The sequence below is a fragment of the Mirounga angustirostris genome, unplaced genomic scaffold, assembly GCF_029215605.1.
Source record: "Mirounga angustirostris isolate CCGP_5_RB_7025 unplaced genomic scaffold, mMirAng1.0.hap1 SCAF_11, whole genome shotgun sequence".
NCBI lineage: Eukaryota > Metazoa > Chordata > Mammalia > Carnivora > Phocidae > Mirounga > Mirounga angustirostris.
Window position 1 is genome coordinate 81,871,859 of NW_026991719.1, and position 14,056 is coordinate 81,885,914.

At 37.1% G+C, this 14,056-nt stretch overlaps 1 protein-coding gene across 1 annotated transcript; it reads left to right on the forward strand.

Annotated features, from left to right (window-relative positions):
• The first annotated feature begins 9,197 nt into the window (after positions 1–9,197).
• On the forward strand, positions 9,198–11,876 carry LOC123843726 (leucine-rich repeat-containing protein 14-like). Its single transcript, XM_045873429.1, has 3 exons — positions 9,198–9,362; positions 10,034–10,542; positions 11,363–11,876. Exons 1-3 carry the CDS (start codon positions 9,198–9,200, stop codon positions 11,874–11,876), a joined length of 1,188 nt encoding a protein of 395 aa, XP_045729385.1.
• Positions 11,877–14,056: the final 2,180 nt, after the last annotated feature.

Genomic DNA, 14,056 nt, shown 5'->3' on the forward strand with positions numbered 1-14,056 from the left:
TATTTTTGTAGTTTTTTGAAGCCATACTTCAAATTCATTTATTTTCATTATTTTCTTTTTTATCATAAAAATATTTAGTACTCTGAATATGCCCTCTGATCACTGCTTTAAATGTATCTCATAGATTGTAATATGTATTTTTTATTGTCTTTATAAAAATTTATATAACTTTAGTTTGTATCTCCCTTCTTAAAGTTTTTATTAAAATTCCAGTTAATTAATATACAGTCTCAGATGTATACAGTTACATACAGTTTCAGATGTACAATATAGTGATTCAGCACTTCTATACAGCACCTGGTGCTAATCACAAGTGTACATTTTAATCTGCATCACATATTTTATCCATCCCCTAACCCACCTAACCTCTGGTAACCATCAGTCTGCTTCTTGGTTTGCCTCTCTCTTTTTTCCCCTTTGCTCATTTGTTTTCTTTTTTAAATTCCACATATGAGTGAAATCATAGCTATTTGTATTTCTATGATGTATTTCACTTAGCGTTATACTCTCTTGCTCCATCCATGTCATTGCAAATGGCAAGATTTCATGCTTTTTATGGCTGAATAATATTCCGTTGTGTGATATATATATCACTTCCTCTTTATCCATTCATCTATTGATGGACACTTGGGCTGCTTCCATAATTTGGCTATTGTAAATAATGCTGCAATAAACATAGGGGTGCATGTATCCCTTTGAATTGGTGTTTTTATAATTTGGGAGTAAATATCCAGTATTGTGATTACTGGGTCATAGGGTAGTTCTATTTTTAACTTTTTGAGGATCCTCCATACTGTTTTCCAGAGTGGCTGCACCAGTTTGCATTCCCACCAATAGTGCAAGAGGGTTGCTCTTTGTCCACATCCTCCCCAACACCTGTAGTTTCTTGTGTTGTTGATTTTAGCCATTTTGACAGGTCTGAGGTGATATCTCATTGTAGTTTTGATTTGTATTTCCCTGATGATCAGTCATGTTGAGCATCTTTTCATGTGTCTGTTCGCCATCTGGATTTCTTCTTTGGAGAAATGTCTATTTGTGTCTTCTGCCCATTTTTTAATTGGATTATTTGGTTTTTTGGAGTTGAGTTTTATAAGTTCTTTATTTATTTTGGATACCAACCCTTTATCAGATACATCATTTGCAAATACCTTCTCCCATTCTGTAGGTTGCCTTTTAATTTGTTGATTATTTTCTTTGCTGTGCAGAAGCTTTTTATTTTGATGAATTTCCAAGAGTTTATTTTTGCTTTTGTTTCCCTTGCCTCAGGAGACATATCTAGAAAGAAGTTGCTTTGGCCAGTGTCAAAGAAGTTACTGCCTGAGATCTCCTCTATGAATTTTATGGTTTCAGGTCTCACATTTAGGTCTTTAATCCATTTTGAGTTTATTTTTGTGTATGGTATAAGAAAGTGGTCCAGTTTCACTCTTTTGTATGATGTTGTCCAGTTTTCCCAACATCATTTGTTGAAGGAGACTGTCTTTTTTCCTTTGCATATTTCCTACTTTGTTGAAGATTAATTGGCCATATAGTTGTGGGTTTACTTCTGGCTTTTATATTCTGTCCCATTAATCTATGTGTCTCTTTTTTGCCAGTACCATACTGTTTTGATCACTATAGCTTTCTAATATAACCTGAAGGTGAGCATTGTGATGCTTCCAGCTTTTTTTCCCTCAAGATTGCTTTGGCTATTTAGGGTCTTTTGTGGTTCCATACAAATTTTAAGATTATTTGTTCTAGCTCTGTGAAAAAAGTTGTTGATATTTGATAATGGCATTAAATGTGTAGATTGCTTTGGGTAATATAGACATATTAACAATATTTGTTCTTCTAATCCATAAGCATGGGATGTCTTTCCATTTCTTTGTGTCATCTTCAATTTCTTTCATCAGTGTTTTATATTTTTCAGAATACAGGTCTTCCCCCAATTTGATTAGGTTTATTTCTAGGTATCTCATGGTTTTTGGTGCAATTTTAAATGGGACTGATTCCTTAATTTCTCTTTCTGCTGCTTCATCTTTGGTGTATAGAAATGCAACACATTTCTGTACATTGATTTTGTATCCTGCATTTTTGCTGAATTTGTTTATCAGTTCAAGGAGTTTTTTTGGTGGCGTCTTTCAGGTTTTGTATATATAGTTTGTTTCTTTTTGTTGTCTGATTGGTGTGGCTAAGACTTCCAGTACTACGCTAAATAAAAGTGGTGGGAGTGGACATCCCTGCCTTGTTCCTAACCATACAGGAAAAGCTCTCAGTTTTTCCTCATTCAGGATGATATTAGTTGTGGAATTTTCCTATATGGCCTTTATAATGTTGAGGTATTTTCCCTCTAAACCTACTTTGTTGAGAGTTTTTATCATGAATGGATGTTGTACTTTGTCAAATGCTTTTCCTGCATCTATTGAAATGATAATATGGTTCTTATCTTCTCTTTTATTAATGTGATGTATTACATTGACTGATTTGTAAATATTGAACCACCCTCACAAGCCAGGAATAAATCCCACTTGACCATGGTGAATTATTTTTTTAATATTTTGCTGAATTTGGTTTGCTAGTATTTTATTGAGAATTTTTGCATCCGTGTTCATCAGGGATATTGGCTTGTAGTTTTCTTTTTTGTGGAGTCTTTATTTGATTTTGGTATCAGGGAAACACTAACCTCATAGAATGATTCTGGAAGTTTTCCTTCTTTTTTTGTGGGTTTTTTTGGGGGGGGATCACTTGAGGTGAATAGTATTAACTCTTCTTTAAATGTTTGGTAGAATTCACCATGTGTTTCTGGACTTTTGTTCATAGGGAGTTTTTTGATACTGATTCATTTTCTTTGCTAGTTATCAGTCTGTTCAAGTTTTCTGTTTCTTCCTGTTTCAGTTTTAGTAATTTGTATGTTTCTAGGAATTTATTCATTTCTAGGTTGTCCAGTTTGTTGGCATATAGTTTTTCATAATATTCTCTTATAATTGTTTGTATTTCTGTGCTGTTGGTGTCATTTCTCCTCTTTCATTTGTGATTTTTGTTTATTTGGGTTCATTCTCTTTGTGATAAATCTGGCTAAAGTTTATCAGTTGCATTAATTTTTTCAAAGAACCAGCTCCTACTTTCACTGATCTGTTCTATTGTTTTTAGATTCTATTCCATTTATTTCTGTTCTAATCTTTATTCCTTCCTTCTGCTGGCTTAGGCTTCATTTGTTGTGCTTTTTCTAGCTCCTTTAGGTATTAGATTAGGTTGTTTATTTGAGATTTTTTCTTCTTCTTGAGGTATTCCTGTGTTGTACTATACTTCCTTCCTAGGACCAGCTTTGCTGCATCCCAAAGGTTTTGGACTGTTGTGTTTTCATTTTCATTCGTTTCCATGTATTTTTTTTTTTTATTTATTCTTCTCTTTCCTGGTTAACCCATTCATTGCTTAGTAGCATGTTGTTTAACTTCCATGTATTTGTGGTCTTTCCAGGTTTTTTTTTTTTTTTGTAGTTGACTCCAAATTTCATAGCATTGTGGTCAGAAGAGGTACATAGTACGATTTCAATATTTTTGTATTTGTTCAGGCCTGTTTTGTGACTTAATATATGATCTATTCTAGAGAATCTTCCATATACACTTGAAAAGAATATGTTTTTTGCTGTTTTAGGATGGGATGTTTTGAATATCTCTTTTGAATCCATCTGGTCCAGAGTGTCATTTAAAGCCATTGTTTCCTTGTTGATTTTCTGTTTAGATGATCTATCCATTGATGTAAGTGGGGTGTTAAAATCCCCTACTATTATTGTATTATTATTGATTAGTTCCTTTATGTTTATTATTAATTGTTTTATATATTTGGGTGCTCCCATGTTGGTGCATAAATACTTACAATTGTTATATCTTCTTGTTAGATTGTCTCCTTTATATCTCTTGTTACAGTCTTTGTTTTAAAGTCTGGTTTATCCAATGTAAGTATTGCTATTCAAACTTTCTTTTGATGTCCATTTGTATGATAAATATTTATTTCTCCATTCCCTCACTTTCAATCTGTTGGTGTCTTCAGGTCTAAAATGAGTCTCTTGTAGGCAGCATGTAGATGTCTTGTTTTTTTTTATCCATTCTGACATCCTGTGTCTTGTGATTGGAGTGGTTGTTCCATTTACATTCAAAGTAGTTATTGATAGATATGTATTTAGTGCCATTTTATTACTTATTTTGTCATTGTTTCTGGAAATTTTCTCTGATCCTTTCTTGTCTTTGTTACTTTTGGACTCTCTTTTCCACTCAGAGTGTCACCTTTAATATTTCTTGCAGGGCTGGTTTAGTGGTCATGAACTCCTTTAATTTTTGTCTGGGAAACTCTATCTCTCTTTCTATTCTGAATGATAGCCTTGCTGGGTAGAGTATTCTTGGCTGCAGATTTTTCCCATTCAGCACATTGAATATATTATGCCTTTCTCTTCTGGCTTGCCAAGTTTCTTTTGGAAAATCTCCAGCTAGCCTTATAAGTTTTCCCTTGTAAGTTATGGACTTTTGTCATGTTGCTTTTAAGATTTTTTTCTTTATTGTTGTATTTTGCAAATTTAATTATAATATGTCTTCATGTTGGCCTGCTTTCATTGATTTTGATGGAAGTTCTCTGTGCCTCCTGGATCTGGATGCCTGTTTCCTTCCCCAGATTATGGAAATTTTCAACTGTTATTTCCTCAAATACATTGTCTGCCCCCTTTTCTCTCTTCTTCTTCTTCTGGGACTCCTATAATACAAAAATTATTACTTTTGATTTAGTCACTGAGTTCTTTAAGTCTGTTCTTGTGTTTCATTATTCTTTCTCTTTTTTTTCAGCTTCATTATTTTTCATTATTTTATCTTCTATATCACTTATTCATTCCTCTGCTTCTTCCATTCTTTTGTTCATTGCATCAAGTGTGTTTTAAATCTGTTATTTGGTTTTTCATTTCTGACTGATTGTTTTTTAACTCTTTTATCTCTGCAGTAAGGACCTCCCTGAAGTTTTCCATTCTTTTCTCAATCCCAATGAGTATCTTTATGATTGTTGCTTTAAATTCTCCATCCAGCATGTTACTTATATCTGTTTTGCTTAGATCTCTGGTCATGACTGTATCTTGTTCTTCACTGGGGATAAATTCCTCCATCTTTGCATTTTGCCTAAGTCTCTGCCTTCTTTTTTGTGTTAGAAAAGCCAGTTATGTCTCCTGCTCCTAAAAGTAATGGTCCTATGAAGAAGTCATGTAGTGCCCAGGGCCTGGTGCTTCAGGGAGTGTCTTTGATGTGTGCTGCATGTGCTCAACTGTTGTTGAGCTCTACACTTCAGGCTAGTCATCTACAGAGTCTCTCCTTGCTTGCTGTTGGCAGTGTTTGGTCCCCGGCCTGAATGTGGCAAGTTTTAACTAGGTATCCTCTGGTCTGCTTATGTGAGATTGGACACCTCCTCCACCAGAACTGAGGCCCTGCAGAACTTTCTGGTCGGGAGATGTGGTTTGGACAGGGGTTTGTGCTGGTCTTCTGGGGTAGGGGCCTGCCACAGTGGGACTGAGGCAAGCATGACTGGGACGGGTAGTTACATGGGAATGCAGGGAGGTGGGACTTGGTGCAAGCAAGTTATGCAGCCAGTGTCAGCAGTGCACTGCTTCTGATAGGTGGCTCTGTGTTTATGCTGAGAAGCAGGGGAGGGAAATGGTGCTGGCCAGCTCCTTTATCCCAGAGAAGTGTCTCTGTGAATGCTGCCTCTCAGGGATGTACTCTGAGAAGAGTGAATCATCTCACCGGTGTGTGCCTCAGATGCTCTTTGGATGCTGTTTCTACACTGTCTGCCCCTGGGTTTGTCTACCTTCTCTCCAGAGTAACACAGTGTCCTGCAGGCTTTATCCCAGCCAAGCCCACTGACCTTTAAAACTCCAGGCTTTAAGCCCCTCTGGTTGCAAGAACTCATAATTCAGACCTTCTCATTTTCCAAGCCCATGGCTTTGGGGAAACATTCTCCTTTTCTGTTCCCCTGGGTGCTCCTCTATCTCTTGTCCTTCTCTGTGACCATGTTTCCCTCCACTCCACAGCACATGTGATCCATTTCTCCCCTAAACCCTGTCTCCATACTTTCTGCCTTCTTTGATGTGGCCTCTTCTCTCCTTTTAGTTGTGGCATTTGTTCTGTCAATCTTCTGGTCGACTTCTGGGGTATTCAGGATGATTTGATAGTTACCTAGTTGTGTTCATGGAATAAGGCAAGTGTAGGGTCCTCCTACTCCACTGCCATCTTCCTCCTACCAAGCTTTGTATCTCCTTTTTAACTTAACATTTTTAAAACAGAGGCTTTAAAAACTTTTGCAGGTAGAAAGCCCTTTCTGTTTTCCATTTTGTTAGTAGTTTAACTTTTGTTGCATTGTGATTGGATTGTTTGTAATATTTCTACTTTATGGAAATTAATGATGCTGTTTCTCTGAAATAATTATCAATTTTTGACAAGAAAATATATTCTGTATTCTCTGTCTCTCTCTGTGTGTGTATACTATGTGTTTTACCTTATTGATTATGTTGTTTACATTTTCTACTTCTGCATTCTTTTTTTATACCACTTGATCTATCTTGTACTGAAACTGGTTTCTTAAATCTCCTATTATTATTGTCTTTTTTTTTTTAAATCTAAGTCTCCTTTCCCTTTTGCTTTATAACAGTGGTTGCTGTGTTACTTGGTGAATAAATGTTCCTAAGTGTTACATTTTTATTGTGAATCTTGTCTTTTATCATCAAGACATATTCTTTGTCATGTTTAATACTTTAAAAAAATTACCCTTAACCACTTGTTTTCTTAACAGTTTACTATCTTGTCCATTCTTCGTCCCCCCACTGGTATCATTTAATATTCACCTACTGCATTATGGCAAAAAGTTTACTCTATTCTCTTCTGTTTCTCTCCTTACTCTCATTTTTAGTTGAATGATTTCTGTTTTTCTTTTCACAACATGACACATTTGTACATTAGTCTTTCCTCTTTTCCCCTACCTTGATTATAGTATTAGTTGTTAAAATCAGATATTTTGGTGACATTTTCCCTGTCATCACATGTAGGTTTACATTCTCAGTTCATCTTTTAGAAGATTACTTGACAAACATTCTGTAAAGAGACATTTGGTAAATATTTTAAACTTGTGGGTCACGGTGTCTCTGTTATAACAGCTTTGCCATTGTAGTGCAAAAGCATCCATAAATAATACATAAATGGTTGATCACGGCTTTGTTCCAATAAAACTTTATTTACAAAATCAAGCAGTGGACTAGATTTGGCATAATCTGGCCACAATTTGCAGACCTCTGCTCTAGTAGATTCCTGAGGAAGGACTGAGTGATGGAGAATTTCCTAAGTTCCTGTATGTTAAAAAACTGTTTTTCTGTAGGCTGTGATAGTTGAAGAACACTCCAGCTAGATATAAAATCTTTACTTCAGATTTTTAAAAACAAATTTTATTATTGAAGTATAGTTGACATACACTGTTATATTAGTTTCAGGTGTAAAACATAATGATTTGACAGTTCTGTACATTATACAATGCTCACCACCAGAAGTATAGGTATGATATGTCACCATACAATGTTATTACAATATTATTGACTATATTCTCTATGCTGTACTTTTATTTTTAGTACATTTCTGTTTTTAGATTTTTGAAAACATTCTGATTCAAGGTAGGTTTCATATCCTCAGATGCTTGCTGGAATATTTAATTCTGTTTGGAGTGTTACCTCAGAGTCTCCTGATTCATGGTTGTTTAATATGTGTGAAGTTTGTTACCTCATCTTTTTTGCAATGTTTTTATATGGAATTCCCTTTCCTTTTGTTCATTTGTATGATATTTAGTAGTTTCACAAGAGTCTTAGTTTAGTGATGTCCTTTTCTGTCATTATAGCAAAGTCCGGATCCTTATTTGTTTTGTATGTTTGTTTTGGTAATCGAGGGAGTTATGAGTGCTCTGATTTTGTGGTTCTTTTATGTCTTGCAAGATCCTTCCTCTTCCTCTTTTGTTTATTTTTCCTGTCATACCCAATTGCTAAAGTGTGCTTCTCCCTTCCTTTTTGCCTTTATTTTTTTCTAGAAGTTATGTCTTTCAAAGACTGAACCTTTAAATCATTCCTGCCCTTTTACATGCTCATATTTTGGACTCCCTTCCGTGGGTTCCCTGCTCTCATCTTCCAGGACATCTTTTTCAGACTTGTTTTGTGCTTAGTCATTCTGCTATAGTTCTAGAGCAACTTTAAGCTCCTCACCATCTTTCTTCTTCTGTATCTCTTGTAGCTTTTCTTGGTCTGATTTTGCTTGCTACAAAGCCTAGTGATGAGAGTGTAACAGACTGTGTGCTGGGATTTTATGATTTTTTCTTACTTAAAATTATTTTGAAGTTTGGCATTTTCCATTTTATTTTATTTTTTGGAGATAGAGAAAGTGAGCATGAGTGGGGGAGGGGCAGAGGAAGAGGGAGAGGGAGCATCTTAAGCAGGCTCCATGCCCATTGTGAAGCCCAATGCAGGTCTCAATCTCACAACCCTGAGATCATGACCTGAACCAAAATCAAGAGTCAGACACTTAACAGATTGAGCCACCCAGGTGCCTCTGGCATTTTCCATTTTAAAGTAATGATAAGGATATAGCTTTTATGCAGATTTACATTTTTCTTCTTACTGGTTTATATCCTTTTGGGAGGAAATATTGGGAAGACAGCAGCTGAGTGGTTAGCATTGTGTTCTGCTAATTTACCTCTGATTTCTTTTTTTTTTTTTAAGATTTTATTTATTTATTTGACAGAGAGAGACACAGCGAGAGAGGGAACACAAGCAGGGGGAGTGGGAGAGGGAGAAGCAGGCTCCCCGCAGAGCAGGGAGCCCGATGCAGGACTTGATCCCAGGACCGTGGGATCATGACCTGAGCCGAAGGCAGTCGCTTAACCAACTGAGCCACCCAGGCGCCCTACCTCTGATTTCTAATGGCATTTTATCTTATGTAAATACATGTGTGTTTGTGTATGTATGTATGTATATATATGCATGCACATATATACTTAGACACACATAGAAGTCCATTTTTATTCTGTTTGTATAGTAGAGGTCACCTGAGTTGGCTGATTCAATAACCATCTTGTTCATAGCTAATCTTGGAGGCAAATAAGACTGTAGATATCTTTTCAGGATTTCTAAATATTCCTCACCCTGAAGCACATTCATGAAGATGGACCAGAAGGCCATAGCCACACTGCTAGAGCTTGCTGCAAAAAGTCTACTGAGTAATGAGCCTGCAGCTATCCATGCCTTGGAAGAACTCCCAAGAGACCTCTTTGTTCCCTTATTCATTGATGCCTTCTTGGGAGGGCATAAGAAGATACTAAAAGCAATGGTGAGGGCTTGGCCCTTTCACTGTCTCCATATTGGGGCACTGAGTATACAAGAATCATACTATGAAATCTTGGAAGCCATGACTGATGGTCTGCAGATCCACCCTGACCAGAACTCTTCCTCTTGGTAAGCCTGTATCAAGTAGAAACATAGTGAGTCAGCAGAAGGATATGCTAGAGCCTGGGGCAGGGGGATACCTAACAGCCTCCCAAAAATAGCCAGTGGTGAATGCTGAAGATCTCTGTGTGGCTATTGGTCTAACACATGGGGTTACCTTAGGGACTCCAATGTCTTACAGGCTTGATTATAGAATAGAGGTCACTGAGGTGGTGGATCTATCTCCTGAGTATGATTACACAGAAGGACATGGGTGTTGAGACTGGGGAGGACCAGAGGTGAAGAAAGTATGGGTAAAGAGTGAAATGTTAAATTTGTATAAAAGGGCTTACTGGTGAATGGTATATGGAATGAAAAACAGGGATAAAGAGTTCTGTTTCTGCTTCCCATCATTGATCTTGCTGGGTTATATTAAAATCAGCTACTTCTCATGTGTGTTCTGTCTACTCTTCTCCATACAGGGAGTCAAAACTGAGGATCCTAGATTTGAGACAGGACCCAGACTGTAGAACAACATGCTCAGAGATCAGTAGCACATTTCCTTTCTGTTTTCAGTCTTGTGTTTACTCTCGACACTCTATGCTTAAAACAGAAGAAGCCCAGCATAATGTCAAGTGCCTTGGAATTGTTAATTCAGAGTCTGAGCTTCCGTCAACCCAGAAGCCCATAGAATTATTAGTGGACCTTTCTTTCAATAGTACCTTGAGAACAAAGCAATTCCTTTCTTTCCTTCAGAGTAAAGTTGAGCAGAGCTTTGGGTCTTTGCACCTCTGCTGCAGAGATTTGCAAATTGATAAAATCTCTGCCCACAAAAGTGTCCTGCAGTTTCTGGATCTGGGATGCATTGATCACCTGGAATTGAATCAGGCTTATCTGAATGAAGTCACCACCCTTTTGGCTCAGATGATCCACCTGAACAGCATTAGTTTGTCTAACATCTCCTTTAAACATCGTAAGGGGGAAGACTTCAGAGCTTTTCTCATCCAGCTTGGGCAACTAGACAACCTCCAGGAGCTCAGCTTGGCTTTATTCTGCCTTACAGATCAACTACATAAACTGCTCAGGTGAAGGGGTGGGGAGGAACCTCGGTTCTCTGGACATCCCATTTTTAATACAGGAGAAGAGACCATACTTGGATATCCCAGGGTCCTTGTAACCTATTTCTCCTTCCACATCAGCATGGGCACTGGCAGGAGTTTGAAACTGGCCAGGCTAGTGAAAGGTATCTTGTGAGGAGACAGACAATATTTGAAAAGAAAGCTGTGCTCATTCATTTATTCATTCATTCAGTTGACCATGTGCAAACAGTATGAAAAATTTGTAAATATATTAGTGAAAAAGACTCAGTTCTTCTTCTATTGGAGTTTACAGCTTTCTAGAGAGGAGGGGGAGACATTCAGATGATGCACATCCCCATGGGCTAGCCACAGTATTTAACATTGCCAGATCATTTTGCTCCTGTATTTTCTCCAAGGCTTAGACCCTGAATGGAGAACTTGTTTTCTGGGAGTTAGTCAAAGGAAACCCTCAGCTGGGTGCTTTCCTAGACCTGTCTTCACCGAGTAAGTGAACAAGATCCATTATTGATTTTGTTGTATATACCAAGTACATACAACTTTTTTCACTTAATCTTTCCCACAACCATGTATAGTAATTACTGTTGTGTACATTATAAAGATTAAAAACCTGTATCTCAGAGGGGAAAAGTAACTTTCTCAGGGTCACAAGCCTATTAAGTCTGATTGCAAAGCCCACATTGTTAACCACTGTTGCAAAATACGTACAAATTGGTTTATTCTAGAGCCTTGCGTATCTATAATTCCGGTCTCGCTGCCCTGATCCAATCCTCATTTTTCTGAAATAGGCTCTTTTTTATCTCTACAGAATCCTGCCACCTCAGTTGGATACATTGTGTCTATCTTTTTGTGCCCTGTCTAACAGAGATATCACTGTCCTGTCTCAGAGTTCTCAGGCCACCTACCTAAGGCTGTTGAATCTCAGTAACAACCAGATATTCTCAGAAGTTTATGAGCCCTTCCAGAATCTGCTAGAGAAAGTCTCAGGCACCCTGCAGTATCTGGAGATAAATAGTTGCCTGGTAACTGATTCTACTCTCTCTGCTGTCCTCCCAGCCCTGAGCCACTGTACCCACCTCCATGTTCTTAGCTTTGCCTTCAACCCCATTACAATGCCTCTGCTCATGGACCTTCTGCAGCATTTAACATGCTTGATGGAGCTGAAGCATGTTATTTATCCTGTTCCTGTCCACTGCTATGAACAATGGAATTTTCCTGGAAGTTTGGACCGACAGAAACTTGCTGAAGTGCAGGCCCAATTGACAGCAATGCTGCAGGTGGTACAGCGAGATGACATGACCTGGACCACTTGTCCTGAGTGATTTCCATAGTACAAGGAGTTGTTTCAACACTAATGTGTGACCATTAAAGTATTCAATGTTTTGTCTGAAGCTCAGATTTGTTAGACACACAGATAAAATTCTACTGTTTGAGGAAACTGGGGTTAGGGAGATTGGATATGTAACTGACCTCTATAAAGAAAAACTCTAAAAAGGAAATAGAAGAATTTGAAAGGTCCTGTGGATCTTTTGCTTATTCCCCTCTACATCCTTTTCTGGTTGCTAACCACAATGTTGGGTATATGACATAGGCTAACCCAGTGATGGCACCATCATTTTTCTTGTCACACTGATTGGTCCATTTATCCACTTATGGACATGTGACACAAGTCAGAACAATTGAAACTCTTCCTGGTTGTGGTAGTTATTTAAGCCAATAATTTTATCCTATAGGGTCCTGCAAACTTCTTGTATGTACGATTGCCTGGGGTTGCTTATGAGAAATCCTATATGAGTAAAAAGAAACAAACTATGCCCATTACCTACTGGTGTCTTTTGTTGTTGTTTGTTTTTGAGTATAGTTGACACACAATGTTACATTCATTTCAGGTGTACAGAAGAGTGATTCAGTTTCTCTATATGTTATGCTATGCTCACCACAAGTGTAGCTACCCTTTGTCACCGTACAACCCTATTACAATATCATTGGCCATATTCCCTATGCAGTGCCTTTTCCTACTGATGTTTTTATTAACATGTTGCTACCTGCTTTCCCAGGTCTCAGACCTCTGGCTCTGTTATTCCTTATTTCACATACATTCACCAAATAACTCTTACGATTTAGGTACTGTTCCAGATGCTGCGAACTATAAAGTCCCTGATCTCAAACCACTCAGAGTATAGATATTCCTATGATTTGTCAGTTTCTCCACTCTTTTTTAGGGCATTTGAGAAAATTATTTACCACCCCTCCACCCCAGATTTTTTTCACCTTTTCTCTCACATACTCTGCTCAATCCATGTTGGCCTCTTTATGCTGTTGTATAACTCTCAGGTCATGGCTTAAATGTTTCCTCCTCAGATAGGTTTTTTCTTCCTTATCCAAGTAAATTGACTCTGCTGCTGCTCTCTCTTAGTGTACCATGTACATTTCCTTCATGGTACACATAATTCCATATGTATTTGCTCCCTCTGCTCTTCCACTAGAGTTACACTGTTCATTATGGTATACACTAGCCATATGTGGCTACTGAGCACTAGAAATTTGCTCTAAGTATTAAATGCACAGTGTATATCCAAGACTTGGTGAGAAACAAAAGATATAGAATAACAAATTGATAACTTACTTATATTCTTTATATATTGAAATGATAATGTATGGCATATCAGAGACCACAAAGAAAAAATGTAAATTAACTTTTTTAATATTGTTTATATTTTTTAAAGATTTTATTTAGTTATTTGAGAGAGAGCGAGAGAGAGAGAAAGAGAGGGAAAGATAGAGTAGGGTGAGGGGCAGAGGGAGAAGCAGACTCCACACTGAGCAGGGAGCCTGCTGTGGGGCTTGATCCTGGGACTCCAGGATCATGACCTGAGCTGAAGGCAGATGCTTGCTTAACCGTCTGAGCCACCCAGGCACCCCTATATTGCTTACATTTTGAAATAATAACACTATTTCAGAGACTTGGTAAGAAAAAATGTTAACGATTTCTTATATATTTACATGTCAAAATGATAAAACATTGCATTTCAAAGACTTATTGAGGAATAAGAATCTAAATTTATTCCTGTCATATGTTACAATGATAACATTGAATTTCAATGACTTACTAAAAAAAAAAGGAAAATAATTACTACTTTGTGTATAGTCTTTCCATGTTGAAATGAAAACAGACTGCATTTTAAAGACTTAGTAAGAAAAATGTAAAAGTAACAATGATGTGTTGATGTTGTTTCCATGTTGAAATAAAACATGCATTTCAAAGACTCACTAAAATTTTTTAAATTACTTTTTTCTTATTGCTTACAACCTTGAAATGATAACAAACTGCATTTCAAAGACTTAGAGAAAAAAATGTAAAAGTTGATAATTAATAAAAATAGTTAACAACCTGTTATTTCCATTTTGTGATAACACACTGCATTTCTGACTTAGACAAACATGTTAGAATAACTAATAAGTGAATTGTATATATTGTTTCTTTGTTGAAATAACACATGGC

Bases quoted from the DNA above. Each gene is read 5' to 3' on its own strand.
- LOC123843726 (XM_045873429.1), top strand. From the start codon at position 9,198: ATGGACCAGAAGGCCATAGCCACACTGCTAGAGCTTGCTGCAAAAAGT. The intron at 9,363-10,033 runs GTGAGGGCTTGG...TTCTGTTTTCAG, and splicing joins AGAAGATACTAAAAGCAATG to TCTTGTGTTTACTCTCGACA. The intron at 10,543-11,362 runs GTGAAGGGGTGG...TTATCTCTACAG, and splicing joins CAACTACATAAACTGCTCAG to AATCCTGCCACCTCAGTTGG.